This window comes from Cryptotermes secundus, unplaced genomic scaffold (assembly GCF_002891405.2).
Source record: "Cryptotermes secundus unplaced genomic scaffold, Csec_1.0 scaffold1016, whole genome shotgun sequence".
In the NCBI taxonomy this organism is placed as follows: domain Eukaryota; kingdom Metazoa; phylum Arthropoda; class Insecta; order Blattodea; family Kalotermitidae; genus Cryptotermes; species Cryptotermes secundus.
Genome location: NW_019724759.1, coordinates 879,049 through 901,392, shown reverse-complemented (window position 1 = coordinate 901,392; position 22,344 = coordinate 879,049). Strand labels below are relative to the sequence as shown.

General features: G+C 42.3%; 1 protein-coding gene across 2 annotated transcripts in view; it reads left to right on the top strand.

The window, feature by feature from the left end:
- The window catches only part of LOC111863021, a 112,927-nt gene that overhangs the window by 8,528 nt on the left and 82,055 nt on the right, over positions 1-22,344 (top strand). For both annotated transcript variants that reach the window (XM_033750895.1, XM_033750896.1), the window contains 3 exons: positions 12,616-12,749; positions 14,766-14,950; positions 15,949-16,067. In XM_033750895.1, coding sequence (XP_033606786.1) covers positions 12,643-12,749; positions 14,766-14,950; positions 15,949-16,067 — 411 coding nt within the window. In that variant the 5' untranslated portion in view covers positions 12,616-12,642. The remainder of the gene's footprint in view (positions 1-12,615; positions 12,750-14,765; positions 14,951-15,948; positions 16,068-22,344) is intronic.

The following is a 22,344-nucleotide window of genomic DNA, read 5'->3' as shown; positions in this document are numbered from 1 at the left end:
CAATGTTTCTCAAACTGTGGGTCGCCTTTTACTCTAAAAGAACATAGCTGTATCCAGCCCTAGTTTCGGCAAGTGAGTAAGACTTAACACAGGTGTTCCCGGAAATCGCAACTGCAGACGGGGGAACATTTCGCAGTTCCTCTCGTGACTGTGCAGGCACAATTTATAGTTTACGGTAGGTGTAGAGAGGCTGTAACGCTATGTAGGTCCCTGCTGTCATTGTATAGCCTGATTCTGACCTACCAATAGGGAAACTGCAATTTTCTCTGACCGGCCGAGTATTATTTTAGGACAGTCGTTGTGTCATGAAGTTTGAACACCCCTGTTGTACGGTAAAATAATATCTGTTTCTCCTGAGAATCATAGGAAACCCATAATTACATTCTGTGCCGATCACGGTGGCCACGCGGTCTAAGGCATGAACCGTCTTCGCTCGCTCGAACACTGGGATCGGCGGTTCGAATCCCACTCGAGACTGGATGTCTGTGTGCGTTTATTCTGTGTGTGTAGGTAGCGGCCATGCGACGGGCTGATCCTCCGTCAAAGGAGTCCTGCTGACTGTGTAGAAGATTAAGAAAATGAAAAAGCGGCCAAGGTCCAACAAATGGCTCTAGAACCATGGATAGATGGATAGATGGATAGATAGATAGATAGATAGATAGATAGATGATTACGTTCTGTGGCTAGCATGCGAGGTTTTTAGCGGTCAAGTAGATTGTACATGTAATTATCATTGTAATTTAAGAGGTAAAAACTCTCTTATTACAATTGGTATAAGCACCATTCGCAATGAACACAATCTTGAAAATTAAAGCTTAGACTCGCACCATGAATATTGGTGCGGTAGAAAGGTTGGCAGCAGTGTGACATAGAATAAAACGCACTGATTCTGGTTTAAAGAGCACAGCGTTGCCAACTTCAAGGCCTAATGAGCCATATTGCATATATAAAGAAATGCATTTATGAATATAAGGTTTTTCTGTAATAGATTAGTGTAACTCCCGTTGCAAACTCAACGAGAAATTTCGCAGTTCGTTACATAAGTATCGGTACTACTAACTTCCCTGATTTCTCCCGCCATATCTTTCCATTCCCGCATATTATCAAATGATATGTCGAGGCCGACATTTAAAGTCATCCCCTACGAAAACACTTATAAATAGTCAATTGTAAACCGTCCCCTTTGTATACAATTCACACACCCAGTATAGTCCAGTAGAATTTTCGGGATGTTTCGGAGAAAGGTCGGGCAACTACAGCGCATCACATCCCGGAAGAAGTACTTTTCGAGTAAAATCTTCCCTGCAAAGTGAAGCGAAAACAACGACAGTGATCATAATAAACAAGCAGGACTAGGAAGCTGAGCCCTTCAAATGACATTGCTTACTACATGTAGCCTATGCTTGGATAATTAGAATCACTGCAATGTATCCACATAATGTTATGATGTGCTTTCCTCGCCGCGGCGTCCCGGGTTCGATCCCGGGTCTGGTCAAGTGGGATTTGTGGTGGATAAAGTGACGCTGGGGCAGGTTTTCTCCGAGTACTTCGGTTTCCCCTGCCAATCTTCATTCCACCAATTGCTCCACAATCACCCTCACCTATCATCTTGGGCTGGTGCAATAGGCCAGAAGTGGCCGCAGTACAAGGGACTTAGTCCCACCCCACTAGCAATAAAAATATGATGTTTCATGTGATTCTCGCAATAAACAAGGATTATTTCCCTAAACCGTATTAATTATTTGTTTTTGTAGCGGAAGAGTGTTTTATGTGGAGTGGAAACTGAATTTTTAAACATTATTTAGATGAGCTCAGGGTAAAGTAACTGCCTCATCGCTGTTCGAGAGCAAGCTTGTAGTTGTTGTGGCTATCTATAGGGAGATTTTTATGTCTTACTTGACGATTAACTTTGTTCACAAGACCGGGTTGTGCATGTGTCTTTCTGCTGTTACACCTGTAACGTTAGGCTGTGTAAGCGGCAGTCTGCTTCCTGCAGTTTATTAATCATCACATTTCTTCATTCTGAATATGCGGTGACATTTCTGGTTTGTATTTGTTATGACGCATTATTTCTGGATCATTTACCAAGCGTTTCTTTTTCGCTGTATTACACAAAACGTGTTCTTGCTTGTTTGTTTTCGTCATATGGTTACGCTGCTGTTATTATTATTAATTCTTATTTGTTATAATTAATTATCACTTGACGTGACTGTTGCTTCTCTTTACCTCTTACGTGTTAAATATTAGGCACGTTATGTGTTACGTGTCATATGTGAGGTTTCATTTATTTAGTGGTTATTCTATTATTTATCCCGGCGCAATTTATTCCGTACGTCCCAGCAGATGAGGAGGGAGTGGTCGCGTTCAGATATCGATCACGGGTCTCCGGCCGGTTACTGCTGACGTCACAGCAGCTCTACCACTCTTGTATAGTACGTAGCATACGATGGCTCATCAGTGCATATATATATATACATATATAAAATACACATATATTTATGTGCAACTGTCCCGGCCGTGTCGGTCTGTTCTATGTTTCCCACCGCAGACCGAATGGAGACCACCAAGTAAAATGTGTAAAATTTACTGCTCGCTTTTCCCGTTGTACAAGGCAGTCACTGCTCTTGGAACAATGAGCAAGTATTGTGCAAGAAATTTTTCGATTCGATTTAAGTTAATATTTATAATCATATTCCTAATTACATGAGCAAATTTTAATTTTTAATTTAAATGCTGTTCTTTTTTGGAAGTTATATACATCGTGTAGACAGCCTCTGTGGTCTAGTGGTCAGTGTTCCTGGCTACAGATCCAGAGGTCTGGGTTCGAGTCCCGGCGCTACCAGATTTTTTTCTGTGAAGTAGTGGGTCTGGAACGGTGTCCGCTCAGCTTCGTGAGTATAATTGAGGAGCTATTTCAAGGAAATAGCGGCTCGGGTCTTGAAAACCGAAATTAACGGCCGTGGGGAACATTGCTCTGACCACGCGACACCCTGGCCGTCGCTCGGTATAGTTCGCTTGCGGACTAAAACCACGGAGTTTGTTTTGTTTTGTACATGAAGAAAAATTTAAAAAGCTGTCTTATAAGTGGCTGAAATGTCAAAATCGGAACTGTGTACTGTGATATTGCCATAGACAGCAACCATATTTTATATTCATGCTTCTTCTAACATCTACTCATATAAGTGTGTTTACGTATGTATTTACTTATTTAAGGACCCATTCAGTAGCTCAGGCTATATGGCGTTCAGTGTTAGGATAATTAGTGAATAGTGACCAAATTTGTTAGGATTTTCATAGTGCTGTATCCTAACAAATTCATAGTATCTCTCAGCATTTATAAATACGCCTAGCTGATATAGTGATTTCATTACAGTTTAACTTTTATAAAATCTGTCGAATCCATGCAGACTGGTAAATAGTATATCTTTTAGATGGTATTGTTGAAGCTAAGGAGATCCTTAGATATTACTTGGTCAGCTTTGTCTGCCTTTTATTAAACATGGGCAAGAAATTAGTGTTTCTATTTCTGTGGCATATCTTCTTGTATACAAAGGAGATTCCTGCGTTTATGCATCTGTGAGTGCAATGTTCTTATAGAGGACAATATTGATGACTCGAGATATCTGCTGATATATATGTCGTGATAGAGGATGATAGTAAATACTCTAAATTTATATATCTATGAGTGCGGTGTCTTGATAAGGATGATAATGAAGACTAAGTTTATATATGTGCGAGTTCAGTGACCTCATAAGGGATGACAGTGGCAACGCTTTAAGCTTATATATCTGTGATTTCCGTGTCTTGATAAAGCACGGCAGTGACAGGTCTTAAANCCACTTTCCGAAACGTTGTGTTTTTATTAGTTAACTTAAAAACCAGGACGATGGATAAAGTCCAAAAACCCAATATATCACTTAAATTTATATATCCACGACGGGTATTGTGTCCTGATGAAAGACTGCAGTGGCGAATCCTACATTTATATATCTGTGAATTCAGTGTTGTGATAAACGACAACAATAAAGACTTGCGTTTGTATATATACACGTATATCTGAGTTCAGTGACCTGATAAAGACGACAGTGGAGACAGTATTATTGTAGACGGGTTCTCGGTGAACTACTGAGCAATCCTGCAGCTGTCGAAATTAGAGAGACTGAAATACATACCGCAGGTTCAAGATTAGTCATGACAAAGAAATATACAATGTTTATGATCTTCGCCATAATGGCATTAGGGCAGTTAGTTAAATGAATGGAGCTGGAAACACTACGCATGCGCTTACGAAATGCAGTGTTAAAATCAGTTACACAACATCGTTTGGCCGCCACGGTGTTAATAAGAAGCGCGTTTAGGAGCGGGATACGACTTGATTCATTCCTGCATTGTTCAACGACACTTTCTCAAGTGCACAACTTACTCACTGTGGAAAGGTTGTGCTATTGATGATCAATTGAAAAGGACATGGAAGAAAGCGGCCGTCATAGAACCAGGTCAGCGCGTAGCGGTCGCAGAATTTTACCACAAAAACCTAATTTTAACTTTCATGTTTTAATCTTTAGTTTCCAATTTTAATCTTTATATCTTTAATTTTAAATTTTATTATCTATAAATTTTCAGTTTTAAATTTTGACCAAGACTTAATATATGAATTTATGCATTTAAATAATTTCAAGATACAATAAAGATCCTTGTTTGAAGAATTAGATGACAATTAATTGCAATTCAACAGCCGAAACTGGAGCATTGTACGCCTGATGATGAGCCGGTGTAAGAGTCGTGTAGACTGGAAATCTGATATTTCTGTGGCGTTCAACTGGGTCCACTCTGTACGGCGGCCGCTGGTTGACCTATTGTACCTGCCCCGGGTGATTATGATGGAATGAAGATTGGCAGGGGAAACCGAAGTACTCGGAGAAAATCCGCCCCGGCGCCACTTTTTCCACCACAAATCCCACTTGACCAGACCCGGGATCGAACCCGGGCCGCGGCGTTTTGAAGCCAGCGTCTAACCGCTTGAGCTATGGCGCGGCCCTTTGCATACCTGATATACTTTTATATATCTTATTCATAACATATAACAGGATGCATACTATTAAGATTTCCGGAAATGTTTCTTGTACGCGAACATCCTTTCGACATACCGACATTTAATTTGAGCCGGTCTGATGATTTTACAACGCTCTCTGTATATCAGAGTAAAATTTTAGGATGAATGGTGACTTGGAAAGGATGTTAATTGAAGCAGTGTTAGTCTAATAGAGATTCTATCCCGCCGTTTTCCGAAAGGTACTGGTGATAACTATGAAATAATTTGTCAGGCTAATCGAGAATCGGCCGAAAACAAATGCACAGCGTTACCAACACACAGCGTTACCAACACACCAACTTGCTCAGTTGAACCCTTCTGAATCCGTAAGTACAGTAAAGATTCAGTGCTTTTATATCTCCACGTATTTACCTTCTTAACAAATGCTTAAGAACTTACAATTCGAATTCCTGTACTACAATTCTGAGATCCAGAATCCTCTCTTATTAAGGGTACAAACATGGAAAAATCGATTTCTCGAAATATTTGATTTTATTAATTTAACTCATATGGATGGGACGGATTTAATCACAGCACAAAGGCTTACGTCATCAGTCTGCCGAGACACTAGCTGTTTCCCCTCACCCCCGTCGGCCTCATTTGTACACAGAAATAACTCGCGTCGCTATTACTACGAAATGAACAAGCATATGTGTGACATGAAGAACTTCTGGAAATTGTCTCTCTTCATCCTTGCAATCTGTAGGAGGTAGACACGTGGGCAAGTTTTCATCTGAATAGTACTGTAGTGATCAGGCTCACGCTTCGGCCGCTTTACCGCCGGGGAAGGAGCCCCCGGTACACATTGGATAGGAGGCTGGATGAGTTCCAGAACCGGCCTCGAGACTGTGGACAAATGAAATATTTGTTTTCCTTGTCGGGTATCGAACTCCCGGCCGTTCAGCCCCAGACCGTCTCTATACCGACTGAGCTATCAAGTCTTAAGCAGTAGTAAAGTAAGTAAAGGTATCCCTGTACCAGGCCGTGGAGGTCCATACGGTTGTGAGATGTTGAGGCTCCCACATTTTCTAGACAATCGGCTCACAGATGGCGGTGAGGTTGTCAGCCCTACGAGACGGTCGCACTTTGCCCCCAAGAATATTCCTGATACTCATTTCTGTTAGAGGCTGAGTGAACCCCAGGGCCACAGTGCGGCTGGAAGGATTAGGTAAATGGAAAAAAAAATCCAATGATCTCATCGGGATTCGATTCCGCGACCTGCCGGCTTGTAGCATAGTGCCTCAACCAACTACGCTACCGCGTGCCCCTGTCTTAAACAGTATGGGATATTAAAATGCCCGTAGTCTCTTACAGACAGGAAGACAAAATTTAGTTGCAGGGAGTTTTCTTGGAATTCGTGCTTCAATTGACATGTTCAGAATAGCTTAAATGCTGTCATGAGGAGTGATTATAGACGGGGGTTTGGATTAGATATTGGATTTATTGACCACTTATACACAAACTCGGAACCACAAGCAATTAAACTGTCATCGCCAACCTCCACACAGAGCACCTAAGACTTTTCCAGCTTGCTGTGTCTTCACCAGCCTTTCCCTGGTAACGGCTTCTGGTAGTGGACATTCTTCATCTTCCGCCTTCAAGTCTCTCTGAATGGCGGCTCCCACTGATTCTGTTCTGCACAGAATCCCTTACAGAACTGACTTGGTTGCCCAAATTGTCTCTCTTATAAGTAGTCGGTACGGCTCGCGCAAACAACACCGTTCATTCTCGTATGCTAACCGTTTCGGCGGGAATGTGTTTACCGAATCGTTTCCTAACACCGGCCGTCTATTCTTGCTTATTAAGAATCTGATGCCTAGCAACAGGCGTCGTTTCTTTGTCTATTTCGCGACCGTTGCCTAGAAAGGACTGTTTCAGAGCCGTTCACTAGCAACGGCTTTCTCTCTGGCTCCACGTTTCTTGCTGTGAGCAAGTATGTCACAATATTGCGGCCGCGAAATGAAGTTCCGTGGACGGTAGGAAAGATGAAGGTCTTTGCCTACTGTTGTGTTTTCGGTAACGTGTACGAAGTAAGTTTTTTTTATTATATCAGGTACATATATAACAGAAACGACAATCAGAAAATTACGTCATGCACAGTTCTTTATTCTTCTATTTCTTGCATACGAAATTGATACACAATTTGAAATAAAGATGTCACTTGAATTGGAAACACTTTTATTACTTAACAAAATATGAATTTCTCATAATACCGTTGACATCTGTAAGAACATAAAAAATTACTGAAGTATTTGTGGCCAAAATTCAGTCCAAAAACTCTCACATGATGGATAGTTCTTAAGGATTTAGAATCAACATAAAATTTGTGCCTGTGCTTAACTAATCAAGCACGACGTATTCTTGGTCTCGGCACTATTTCAAGTGAGTGGTCAGCTTCGCGGCCCGGCCGCTTTACCCCAGGAACCCAATGGATGGGACGCTGGGTGGGGCTACCTACGACTTGGAAAGGACAAAAATCCCCTGCCGTGACTCAAACTTTGACCCCTAGGCCGTCCGTCTCGTAGCTACTCTCATACTGACTCAGGATTCCTGGACCCCTTTTAGAATCAAAGTATTAAATTCATTTTTAAAATTCAAGTTTATTCACGTTACCAAATCTTACTGACTTACGTTGTGACCTGGACGTCACTGCGAACATGTGTCCAACAGAATGGCTAAATTACTGAAGGTGAAATGCACGGGAAGTGCGCTGAAGGGGAAGAACCATAGTAGCTCGAGTGAGGTACGGAGAGCGGGGGGGTCGGCCTGCGGGACTTGTATCTGTGGCCTCAGCTACTGTCCATTAACCCTCCTACACATGTAACACAGCGAGCTCTTTACCTAGAAGTAAAAGCTTCGCAATTAAGAGGCTTTCCACCATTTTCACGTCCACTGCGCACTTTCTGTATCTCATGTGATACAGTCCTGTAGGATGCCGTGTTACATCACATTCGTTAGACCAGTGCTCTATACTTGTTCGCAGATTCAAAACGTCAGCTTCTTCAGTATTGACTCTATCATACGAATTTTGTATTGTACATGTTTTCTTGTTGGATTTTATGGCGCAGAAGAAGGGGAGTACTTTATTTCTTTTTTATTGACTTATTCTTCCATCCTGAACACCTGTACAGTAAGTTCCCCCGAAATATCTTTAAAATTCCACCAGACTACGCGGCGTCACATCAAGCATGATAGTTTCCTTTAGGGTCACCGCCAAGTGGACCTTATAAACTCATTTCCGAGGAGCGATTCACAATCATGACATTTGACACAGATAAAAAAGTTAATCTATCCCCGTAGCAAGCCGTGAAAGCCCATAGGGTTATGAGATGTCGAGGCTCACACGTTATCTAGACAATCGGCTCACAGATGACAGTGAGGTTGTCAGCCTTACGCGCCGGCCGGCCGGCCGGCCGCCCTTTACCTCCACAAAGGTTTTGACACAGGAAGAATGTAAACCAGTAATACAATTACCGAACGATTGATACCAAGAAGATTATTGGAATGTGACTGATGCAGTCGGGCAGATATGTACCAGCATTTCTCTCCCCAAACTTGGAGGCCGCATATTACACCTAAATGCTATCAGCCATCCCAGAGGGCTCTGATCTACACACATTACGTAGTTATTCTGGTCGACAAAACGAATTTATGTTGATTGTTGTCTTCTGGGATGTGACGCCGTGTAGTCGGGTAGTTATAAACTATTCGGACTATCTTCCTATATCCTTTTTTAGGACATAAGTGTGGAGCCGACTGCGGAAAAAATGATAATTCCCTTGGGAATGTATTTCCCGTTGCCTCTTTGTTTACTTATGAGACATTACTTCCACATAGAGAGCCAATACACTTTACTCTGTTCTCCTTGCTCCTATTGGTTCGCCCTGGGTTCCGGTTGCGGAAATCCTTCTCCCTATCTCCGTACAATTTTTAGCGTAATTCACTTATTTTAAAAAATATGAAAACGGCTTAAGAGATCACCTTGCTGTCTCTGTGTATGTGTCTCTCCAGTAATTTTTTAATGTAACGTGACATGACTTCTCAAATTCCTAATAATTAAGACGGCCGTTGTTAGGCAACGGCGCGGTGAGCATGTTCCAACTGCAATGAATACACTCGTAACAATAGAAGGATGCAGTGTTTTCTATGCGGTCAGTGTCTTCTCAAATACTCAGTATAAAATAAGCAGTCTTGTTCTCTAAGCGACTTACATTTATACCGTGAAAATGGAGGTAGCAGGTTACACGGCGCAATGTCCCACGAGAGAATAATCTCCATAATCAGACTCGTAAAGTACGAGTTCTCGATCGAGCCTCGTGTATGAAGAGCTGTATGATAACTGAAATGTAAAGAAATGTAAAGTTGTGCTTGAGCTTAATTACTTCAACACTGTGACATGACGGCATGTGGGGGAGTGGAGGTATAGTTCCATTGTGCTTAACCTCGGCACTACGTGGAGTGAGAGGTCAGCTTCTCGCCCCAGCCGCTTTACCCCCAGGCGAAGAGCACACGGTACAAATTAGATGGGAGGCTGGGGGGGCCCCAAAGCCGGTTTGGACGCTGTGGAGGAGAGAAAAATTTTGTCACTACCGGAATAGAACCCGGGAGGTCCAGCCCATAGGTCGTCGCTATATCGACTCTAATTTATAATAACTAGTCTTATATATACACACACGCACGAGCTCGGGATAGCGTAATCGGTATAGCAATGGGCTACGGACTGGACGACCGAGGGGTCGGAATTCGAGTCCCGGTAGGGTCAAGAAATTTTCTTTTCTCCACGTAGTTCACACTGGCTCTGGGTTCCACCCAGCCTTCTATCAGATGGGTACCTTGGGTTCTTTCCTCGGGGGTAAAGCGGCCGAAACGTGAAGTTGACCACCTCTAAATAGTGAAGAAAATGTGGATCTATATATCCACTCCCCATACGCCTATATGGCGTAGTGCTTAATTAGTTAAGCACAGGGACAAATTTACCTTTACCTTTTGTGTGTGTAAATGTATCGTCGGACCAGATAAGAACGTTCTTCTGGCACAAAATTAGCTCTATAATTTAGCCTCTACCCGGCATGACCGAACTTTGTAAACCTGAGATTAACTTGGGGTAATTCTCTAGCATCACCTCCTGTATACAGGAAACCTCGTTCAGGAATCGTATAGGAAGCCCACACCCTTACAGACACAAAATCAATGAGGGCGCACCACTGCTGCCATCTCGCGGGCTGCTGTGGAGTACCTATTGATCGGGCCGCGCCTGTCTATAATGGGAGAAAAAACCGTGTATCAGGAAGCATTGCAATCATACAGTGTTCCTTAAGATTACACTAAGCGACCTGGGGGCTAGGTACGTGTCACGGTGTGGGGGCGTTATAGCTGTCGTTTGCAAGGGCTGCGGAGTTTATTTATAGACCTTTCGCAACTTCTATTATCGTTCTCCTATTAATTATATAATTTTTGTTGTTTACTTTGGGACGCTCTCTGTATCCTTTATCATATAGCGTCGAAGAGTGGGAGGGTTGGCGAATAATGGTGTGTGGAAACGTTGAAACCTAGTCAAAGCACTCCCCCAGAATCTGACCGGAGAAACTGAAGGAAACCATGGAAACTTCCAATCAGCCTCGACAGTGTCTCGTCCGAGATTCGTTACCGCTACATCAACTCAGTCCGTTATTTCCCGTTACTTACTCGTAGTTTTCGTAATTTCTTTGTTTCTTATGTTCACTTAGATAAACTGACCTAATCCTTCCATCCGCACTATGGCCCTGGGGTCGTCTCAGCCTCTAACACAAATGTGTACCAGGAATATTCGTGGGGCTAAAAAGGCGGCTGGCGCTTAAGGCTGACAACATCACCGCAATCTGTGAGCCGAATGTCGAGAGAAAATGTGGGAGCCTCGACGTCTCACAACCTTATGGGCCTCCACGGCCTGTTACAGGGATAGCTTTACTTAATGTTCACTTATTCTTTTGTGCAATTGAAACATTACTAACGCTCGGACCTTTAAACCACTGTGGTTACTACGTGTATTATCTACTCCAACATTTAAGAGAAATCTACATTTTGCCTACTTATTAGGCCGCGCCATAGCTCAAGTGGTTAGTCGCTGGCTTCACATCGCGGCGGCATTAACAGCATTAACCGGTTCGACTTTTTAATTTTCTGTGAGCTGTCCCTGTTAAGTCACGTGACACCGCAGTTGGCCACTCAATCGCAAAACGCCATTATAATTAGTTATCCTCGAACAGAGAAGGAAATACGCAGCAAAGTAGCTACATATGCTGAACCTAAATAACATAATTAGTTACGTAACTGCACTCAATTTATTCTACATAAAACTCCTGTAGGAAATTATTTTGTCATTTTCATAAGAGGTTAAGCAGCTCCGTTCAGCGTGACTAGTAAAGATTTTTCTTATTTCAACCTTTCATCCCTTACATGTTTCGGTCTTTGCAGACCATCCTCAGAGGGACATCAAGCCACTATTGCAATATGTGTTTGAATGCCAAGATATATACATACAGTGCTGACAAAATAGAATGAGTATGAAACTACAGCGGCTGTTTTAATATGTTAAATTATTTATAATTAATTTGTTAAAATTTTGTTGGAAATCGTAAACCAAGTTGGTTCGTGCCCTTTTATTCTCCTGAAGGGGGCCGCGAACACGTACAGGAAGGCAGTAAAGAATCCTCTTCTCAAATACAACAGAACTACAAGGCGGTGCAAGTTTAATGAAGTAACAATTAATATATAAAGATACGTTTATGCACCAATGGGTATAAAGTTAATAAGATTAATAAAATGATAAGTATACATAAAAATTTGTTTTTAATATTATTGCTAGTGGGGTGGGACTAAGTCCCTTGTACTGCGGCCACTTCTGGCCTATTGTACCAGCCCCAGATGATAGGTGAGAGTGATCGTGGAGCAATTGGTGGAATGAAGATTGGCAAGGGAAACCGAAGTACTCGAAGAAAACCTGCCCCAGCGCCACTTTGTCCACCACAAATCCCACTTTACCAGACCCGGGATCGAACCCGGACCGCCGCTGTGGGAAGCCAGCGACTAACCGCTTGGGCTATGGCGCGGCCTTTACATAACAATCTCACAAATATAATAAGCTACACACAAAGACAACATGTTATTTTACAGACACACCCCCGAAGCACAAAGAAACTGCAAGCTCAATATGCTACAGTGGTATATAATCAGCGATTCCTATGGTTCTTAATAATCAACGATGTCCCTAACCTTGTTAAACGATTTTAAATGTTAATATTGTATAAGTGAGATATTTGTAAAAGACGCATTTGAATTATGAAAATGGATGGAATTTAGTTGTGGTCTGATAAATTATATTCATAGAAGCACCCAAGGATGATGAACAAACTGATACACTTCGTGGCGAGAGAACAGCGAAGTTAATGCTGACTTCTTTGTAAATCTCCTTAAGTTTAAATCCGGTTTCCATAACTGGAACACACGGAGCTCAGTGTCCCTAGCAGGGTGTGACTGTATTGCAGGCCCCAGGGATGTGGTGACAGGACGCGATGGGAAACAAGCTAAGCTGTTCTTGCGCGCCGCTCATTCGCAAGGCCTACCGGTACGAGGACTCGCCATGGCAGACGTCCCGGCGTCGAGACGGCCACTTGCTCAGGTAAGGCGTCCATATCCCTATTGACAAGAGTATTAAATATACCTCGAACCAAAAATGAAATATTCTTTAGTTCAGCACCATGGAGTTTGTACAAATGTTATGTTTTTGGACATTGTCAATCGCCTTGTCTTTAAGTAAAAACAGTCCTGTTTATTTTTCAAAACACAACGTTTCGGAGACTGGATTCTGTCTCCGTCTTCAGGTAAAACCTACTCAGTTGGGGCCTACCTCCGGAGATAGGGGCTAGCTCTATCGATTGGTCCCAATTGAGTAGGTTTTACTTGAAGATGGAGAGAGAATCCAGTCTCCGAAACGTTGTGTTTTGTTAATATAAAGAGTAAAGTGTTTTTAGATAAAGACAAGACGATGGGTAATGTCCAGAAACATAATATTTGTACTGATGTACCGTCGTCACACATCTTTAGGTCTTATTTACCATGGAGTTGGTTCATCAACACGGGATTAATACATTCTGATTTAATCCTACGTCAGGATTTATGAAAACTTAGTAGTTTCTTATCCGTTCAAGAAGTGCTCTGCATTTGTGGAACAAGAAGTTTAATTACCGTGATCACAAGAGTCCAACACTTACTCCTCCTCTTAGACAAATAAATTTAAAACATTCCATTTATTTCTTTTAGATCTCTTTTAATATTATCCTTCAGTCTACGCCTCAGTCTTCTATCTGTTTATAATCTTTCGTTTAATGAATATAATTTCCAAAAGTTAGATATCATTTCTGTATTATCTTGCCTACGCACTTGAGGATATCTCATATATTCCAGCACAACGTTTAAAGTCTTGAGAAAAAGACAAGATTCGCGGAAGAATACACAGCGATTATTTCCTTAAGCAAGATTAACCGATTTTAGTATACATACATAGTCCAGTGTGTCAACAAAATGTAGGGTTTCTAAAGCTTAAGCAGACGGTAACCACTGTACTTCATATTTTAATTATTTTACGATTTATTTACCAATGATGACCGTAGCTCAGATTATATGGACTCGAATGGTCAAGGTAAAGCTGCCCCTGTAACAGGCCGTGGAAGCCCATAGGGTTGTAAGGCGTCGAGGCTCCCACAATTTCTAGACAATCAGTTCACAGATGGCGGTAAGATTGTCAGCCTTACGTGCCGGCTGGCCGGTTAGAGTCTGAGTCGACCCCAGGGCCATAGTGCGGCTCGAATGATTAGGTAAATTAAAAAATTCCACCTCATCCGGACTGGAACCCACGACCTTCCAGCTTGTAGCGTAGTTCCTCAACCAACGACGCTACCGCGTGCCCCCAGCCTCGAATGGTAAGTTAATTAATGACTGAATAAATTTCGAACGATATGGAGCGGAGGCACGCCGTAGCGTCGTTGGTTGAGGCACTATGCTACAAGCCGGAAGGTCGCGGGTTCAAGTCCCGATGAGGTCATTGGATTTTTTTTCAATTGACCAAATACTTCCAGCCGCACTATGGCCCTGGGGTCGACTCAGCCTCTAACAGAGATGAGTACCAGGAATGTTCCTGGGGGTAAAGGGCAGCCGGTGCGTAAGGCCGACAACCTCACCACCATCTGTGAGCCGATTTTCTAAAGAAAATGTGGGAACCTCGATGTCTCACAACCCTATGGGCCCCCATGGTCTGTTACTTATTTTTTCATGGAGTGAAGCGGCCGTTAATTATTTCAAGTCGCTACCCAAACATTCGCTTGGAGGGACTAAGGAAAATCACATAGAACCTCAGTTAGTCAATCAGTCAGTGTTCTAACCGAGATTCGAACAGCGCATCTCTCGAATACATGAAGAAGCGTCAAATCTGGAGCCGACCAGCTGGGTACCACTGTATACGGGTTGAAGGATTTCGGTTCGTCTGGCTCAGGATAGGAACCAGTGACGGGGCTTTGTGAACACGGTAAGGAAACTTCGGATACCGCAAAATGCAGCGAATTTGTTACCGAGATGAATAGCTGTCGGCGCTGTGTGCGTGAGACCCGTGGTTTCTGTGACTTGACGTCACTGTGCGCAGGCTTTGGGCCGAAGTGTTCCACGTGAGTGCGAGCGGAGCCGGCACGGTGAAGTGGCAGCAGGTGTCAGAGGACCTGGTCCCGGTCAACATCACGTGCATCCAGGATTCCCCAGAGTGCGTGTTCCACATCACTGCCTACAACAGCCAGGTCGACAAAATACTGGATGTTCGACTCGTGCAGCCAGGTAATGTGTAGTCTCAGCCTGATATCAGGAACACAAGTACAGTAAACCCTCCTTCATCATGGAGTCGATTGTGCGCGTGCAAATACACGTGAATCACGTAGCAAACGCAGATTAAAGCTAACAGCGCTGAAACTTTGAACATTACAAGGGAGAATTCTCGATGCTCAGTGAATAAATAGGAGGCAGAGCAAAGTTAGGAGATGCAGAGTAATTAAAGAGTGCACTGTTAGGTAGGCGGCACATCGGCAAGCGTCAAGACATGACGTCTGCGACATGACGCAAAGAAAGGAATACAGTTGAAACGAACGAGATTATGAAAACCGCCGCACACCGGTCTGAGTCATGATGCTGACGTCAGCTTCATGCTGCAGACACGTGCAGCAAGACTCGGCATGTTCCTTTTCTGAGCGTCAAGACTCAGACATCAGTACTCAAGGAGCAGCACCAGTGTACGCTACTTCGGTATGCGGACTCGAGTCTGAATCACGAATGAAGCAAGAGTGTTTCTTTTGTCTCATGTCTTGATGCTTTTCTTGGAGCAGTTGGTGTGCGGCCGCCCTTAATTCTGAGAGGCAAAGATTGGTGGTTCTTGAACCACTGTTTCCTTACTTAGAGTTTCGTAAGCGCTGGTAGGTATCTACCAGATCATACGGTGTCATACCTAGAGAAATATATCGTCACTATTTGAATACGTGTAAAATAACTTTAAAGAAATATAAAAAGGCTATAAACTCCGTCCAGTGTGGTTGAAAAATGTTTAACTCCTCTTTAATCTTTCCTCCTTGACAAGTTTCGGTCTGAGAGACCATCTTCAGAAGGATATGTCAATACGGGCGGAAACTACTATTGCATTGTGATTGGTCAATATCAGTACATACATACATACATACATACATACAATATCGTTACAATGCAATGAATATAAAATCTAGTGTGACGGACCAGGATGAACCAAAATCAGACTTAAAAGAAAGTTCTCATTATCATTCTTGTTACAGGAACACGGATTGGTCAAGCGTCGGAATGTTTCGTGTACTGGAAAGACCCAATGACCAATGACACATGGGGTCTTAACTTCACATCACCAATAGATGCCAAACAATTTAGGGAATGTTGCGTAAGTATTGCATATCTATATGCTGTTGTTGTTAACTGTCGATATATCAAGATAACACGTCCTCTTGCTTAAGATATTCTGAAAATGATTACTAACTTTCAGTCCAGTCCTTCATCCTTTCTAACTGAACACCGAAATACTTAACTATACAAAATTTTAATTTAACTGTTTTCTTTCTACCTGGGTGTAAAACTTGGTCTCACGGTATTGGGAAGAGCACGGTATACTTACACATTTGTTGCTCGTCTCTACACTCCTTTCAGATCTTTATCATTATTGACAACAGATGTTCGTTCTTCTCTATTATACGTGGTGTGAAAAAAGGAAATAAAAAATCAAAAAAAATAAAGACTTTTTTATTTATATTAAAAATAATCTCCACCCACTTGAATACATTGTTGAACCGCTCAGAAAGGCTTTGAAAACAGCTAGCAAAGGTCCCTATAAAGAAATAGCTTTCAGTTCTGCCGTCACGTTTTTCTTAATATCTTCAATATCCTGAACCTTCTTTATTTTGAGGGCGCTTCTCACCGTAGAAAAGATAAAAAGAATCCATTGGTGCGAGAAGAGGAGAATGGCGTGGGTGGCTTTTATCCACTGCACGGTGTTTGGGCAGAGATGTCTTCACGACCATTGCCAATCGGGTGGGGCATTGTCGTGCAAAAAGAACCAACTGCCCTCTGCTCAAAATTGAGGCCTCACCTCCTGATAACCTCAACGTAGAAAGCACTATTGTCTGCCTGCCCTTCAGGCACAAATTCTCTGTCAAAGAATGTGAACAGCTTGGTTTTGAGCCTGGACTTTCGAAAACGAAACATTTTGGGCCTTGGTGATCACTTTGAGCTCCATTTCATGTTCCGAAGTTTCTTCTCTGGTTTATATTGACATACCCATGACTCGTCCCCAGTTGCAATGCAATCAAGGAAACTGGGATTTTCTTGACAAGTCTGGATGAAGCGAGTTTCCGTTTCTTCTGCTCGTCCGTGTCTCTCTGTGGGACGAATTTCGCTCACAACTACTACTTCTTCTTCTTCTTCTTCTTCTTCTTCTTCTTCTGTAGATATTCACGGAGGATTTCACGAATTGTCTCCTTACTGACGTTTGATTCATCCGACATCGTTCTGAGACAGGGACGTTTGCGGTTGTGTCTACATTTCGAGAGATTAAAGAACGCCCGCTTTTTGGATCATTCGTTCTGAAGACCCTGACGCCTGTCTTTAAATCGTTCGATACATTGAAATACGCTGCAACGACTCATGGTTTGATCACCATAGAGAGATACGCACATTTCATAAGTTTCTGTTGGAGTTTTACTCAGTTCAACACACAATTTGACAACCGGTAAAAACGCAACTCACTGAGCTGCTCCTCATGAACTGTCAGTGACTGGTCTTGCTGACCCCCTACTGCTCACATTGCAGTAGTTCCCGTCACCAGTACCTAATGTGAATACGAACGGGGGAAAATAGAAACGCATACAGGATATTGGTGGCTATGCCAGAAGGAAAGAGCCCACTGGGAAGACCAAGGCGTAGGTGGGTGGAAAATATTAAAATGGATCTTAGAGGGATAGGATGGGATGCTATGGATTGGATTGATCCGGATCAAGATAGGTACCAGTGGAGGGCTCTTGTGAACACAGAGATGAACCTTCGGGTTTAATACAATCCTGGCAAATTCTTGAGTAGCTGCAGAATTGGCTGCTTCTCAAGAAGGGCTCAGCTCCATACGTAAGTAAGTAAGTACTATCTAACGTGAACACTGGAGCACCAGTCCAGAACTTTATTGCCAAAACACATATTTCTTTTTCCTCCACATATTCATTTTCAGCTCCGGTAAATCATGTTCTGAATCTTCCATCCATCTCAGTTTTGGCCTTCCCGTACAGAGTTTGGAATCTAGTATGGGTGCTGTACAAATATTCTTCAGGGAGACATCCAGTTTTCAAGAGAGGGAACAGCTAGAATTTTTTTTTCAAACTTAAGTTTATGTCACTTATTAATTATTTGTACTGATCGCCCCAGATCATTCACAATATAAGAATAATGTTAAATAGTTTTATTATTAATATCTCATATATTCTTTCCTTCAATAATGATTTCGTTTGAAATCTGGATTGGGGACAGACGCCTGTTTTCTTTTTTTGGGTAAATCTGTGAAAGAGGGATTTTGATTTGCAATAACCGTATCCTGTTTGGCCAAGGAACAGTGCATTCCCATAACCTCGTTTCGAGATATTAGGTGCACAAGCATATAAATATGCTTAGAGGAAACGAACCATTTGCACACATTCTCACCGGCACGAAATGTAGCATATATTCTCGTCCTAATATTTAAAACGTGTTGACGCCAGTTGTCAAAATTTACCTTCCGTACAAGCCTACTGACGGTTTGTTTATTTTATGAAATGAAACAATGAAATTTCTTAATTTTTTCAATTCATATATTAAAAAATGGAATAAAAACAAAAGATAAACCACGTCCATTATGCAATCTTACTCTTTCGGATTTTTAATTCCTACAATCACATATTCACTATTACAGTAGCACAAATCTTGTCAAAAGAGAGTCTGTTAGTATAAAAGATTATTAATGTCGTCAGGTGATTGATAAATGTTGTGGTTTCTTTTATCTTTCATCCTTTACACGTTTCGGCCGTAGCGACCATCTTCAGGAGGACACTTTCGGTACTTACAGAAACTAATATTACAATGTCATAGATATAATATATTATTCTGTAACAATTACTACGATGAGCACGACTTTGTTAAAACATTTAGAAATTATTATAATTAGTCTCTTTCCAAGGTGTTGTTTAAAAAAATTGTTAAAATTTAGAACAGAATATAAAAAGGACACGAACCAAATTGCTTCTAGATTTTAATAAAAAGTTACACGGAATACATAAAATGAACGGTTGACGCAACGAAGCTAATATTTTGGGGATGCACCGTTCTTTGTTTCACCCGCTCGCCACGTTGAGACACAGGATATGAGCGGGGAACTGAAAGCACACAAAACAAAACACAAAACAAAACACAAAACAAGAAATTTCATAAAAAAAAGCAGCAAGAAGTAAAGAGAGGAAACTTACCTCTGCTTTTCATCATCTTGCAATCCACGCTGATTTTACTTCTTATACAGAGCCGAATTTAAATATAAAATTCTTGACTCAATACGCGACGCCGTACACAAACATTCCTGCTCGTAGAGGGTCTACCTTCTCTGATTTGTTCATTAAAATTGCAAACGTTTCGAAGAAAAGTCAACGCAATGGAAATAAGAAAATTTTAAAGAAAATGGGGCGCAATGAAAGTCAGAATTACCATGTTCGCATCCAGTTCCGGTTACACGTTGAATGAAATTCGTTGTATTCTTCTTGAGGGCTCATTGCAAATCTATTGCTTCCCGATGACATTTCCTTCAATATGGAAATCAAATCATAATGCAGCAGCGTGGCTGAGCCACCGTAGCTCCTCTGCTTGCCTTCAGGGTTTAAGGGAGTGGAGGGGAGATAGGATATGTTTGTGGCGATCACTGTTTGCATGTAGCTCGTGTTGCGTACTAAACGTTTTCCTCCCACCCTGATGCCTATGCTGGAAATTGTGTATTTATATTGTCGTTTCAAAAATAGGTTTCGTTCGAATCGGAAAATTGTAGCAGTGGGAATGGCTATAGAAATTGAAGTGTAGACGCAGAGGGAGACTAAAGTATTCAACCCTAAATAGATCAAGAATAGTTTAAATTCGTCATAATAACTTTCATGCCCCGGAGCATGGTGGCCAGTGACAGACCTATCGATTTCTAATAAATTCAATTAAACTCTATATTCATTTGTTCAACATACCCTTTCATTCAAAAAGAAGTACCAATATTTGGCTAAGTATTTCTTAAACTCCGTGGCCCTTAGTCCGCAAGCCAACTATACCGACCGAGCGACCGCCGCTTGTCGGAGAAGTTAGTGCCAACTTTTGCGGATAGAGGGTGTCGCGTGGTCAGCGCAACGGATCCCCATTACTCTCGGTTCTCTAGACCGAAGTTGCTATTTCCTTGAAACAGTTCCTCAATTATCCTCACGAGCTGAGTGGACCCCGTTCCAGACCCACTACTTCTCAGAAAATCTGGTAGCGCCGGGAGTCGAACCCAGGACCTCTGGATCTGTAGCCAGGAACTGTGACCACTAGACTACAGAGGCGGTCAAGTATTTATTAAGCGTGAATTAAATTTGTATACAGTACACACAATATATTCTGTCAACAGCATGACATTAATTCGCCGCATTTTAACCGAAAGCAATTTATTGTGTAGTTACTTGAGTCCTTACAAACCCAGGCCATCTGTCTTTCACTGCCGACGTGAAAGACCGATTAAGGAACCGTTGCGCTTTGTGTCTTGTTCAGAGAGCCCCTCCAATGCGAGATATTCACAGAGAAAGACTGCAAATTCTGTTCCTCTCCTTCGCCCTCGAACCGATTTCATTGCCGTGCCGACAGAACCCGTCAATTTGTCACCCTGTCGCATACACACACGCAGAAATACGTAAAACTGAACCCTCCTAATTTAACGTCCAATGCGCCAACAAGGGCTAAGCTGGACACATAAGATAAATACACACCGCCTAGCCAGAAATCCTATCTTGGGACACCTAAGGGGGAGGGCCGACTGCAAATATCTCACAATAATACCTAAAATAAAAATATAACATTGTAGAGTGTCCAACTTGACCTTAACCTAAGCCTTGAGTCATGGCGGCTACCGCCAGAAAACACAGAGTTGCCTGGCACGGTGCTATGTTGTTACCATGACCAGCCTGGAGCCGGACTGAACATGATAAGACCGTGTCGATGCTATAAAGTACCTGATTTACTGCAAGTACCCAAACCATCCTCCTGCGGATGGGCCCTCAACCGCTAAGGGTTCCGCACGGCACTGTTTTGGTTTTAACCTTAGCTGTCTGCGCGTTGCTCTTCACTTGATCCCAGGATCGAAGTCCGGCCTCGGATGGGTACAATTCCGCCGAGATCCTTAAATAGTTATGGCCATGAAGACTGATGAAATCACTGAATACCTCTTCTAAAATACGTGGTATAAATAGTTTTGTTCACGTCAAATTGAAGCACAGAACTTCGTGAAGGCGCGTCCACATTACTCGAGCTCGTGCTCGCCAGGCTTGTGCTCGTCGTGAGGCTCGTCTGGCTTTTACTTGTGCTCGTAAATCTTCATCCACACTACTTCAGTTGCTCGCCAGGTTTCGGCGCGTGAGGATCTGTATATTTACTCGTAGTGTGTATAGGCTGTAGTCGTATTTTAATTTATTGGCTATAGTTTTTAAATTAAAAATTAAAAATTTGCTTCTCTCGTGACTTGTTATATCTTCCACATTACTCGCGAGCATATCGAGTCACACGAGCACGAGCACGAGCACTAGCACGAGCACGAGTAATGTGGACGCGCCTTGACACACTCCCTCGCCTTATGACTGTCATGTTCGGCCACATACTTTCAAATGGGGAAACACAGTGTTCGTTTATGTTCGTATATAGAAACTCTTCAAACGCTGGATATATAAAACCGAGGCAGATAAGGGAATCTAGCATTAAAAGTATAAGTTGGCGACAATGTGAAATGGATAACACTATGAAGACCAAGACGTAGGCAGGCAGATAATATTAAAATAGATCCTAGAGAGAGAGGTTGGGTGCTATGTACTGGATTAATCTGGCTCAGGATAGGAACCACTGGAGGGATCGCGTGAACACGGTAATGAACTTCCAGGTTCTATAAAATTCTGGAAAATTTTTGAGTAGGTGCATAACTGGCGGCTTCTCAAGAAGGGCTCAGCTCCATGAAGTTAGTACAGTTAATAATCTAATCATTCATATGATCTAAACGTAACTGTGATATTCCGAAATATGCACATCCATTCATAAACATTTTCTTTACTCTCCTTCACGAGCCGTTACCGAACTGCGGACCACAGTTTCAGATACAGTAATGTGAAGGAAGTCTGCTTCTTGGAAAAATCAAACTTTTCATTTACCAGAACTGAGTTATAGTATCCTGACACATTCAACCAAGATGCAACCCAAAACGTACCTGCGCGCACGTGTGTATATGTACACGTGTTCAGTACTGGAATTGAAAGAAGCGCTTCTTAAAAACTGCGTGCGTAAGTGACATAAGTTGACAGCAGGTGCATATGGGTGTACATTTCACGTGAAGTTAGATGTGCCGGCCGTGCATAGGAAACAACAGAGACCCATAAACAGAAGAAAGA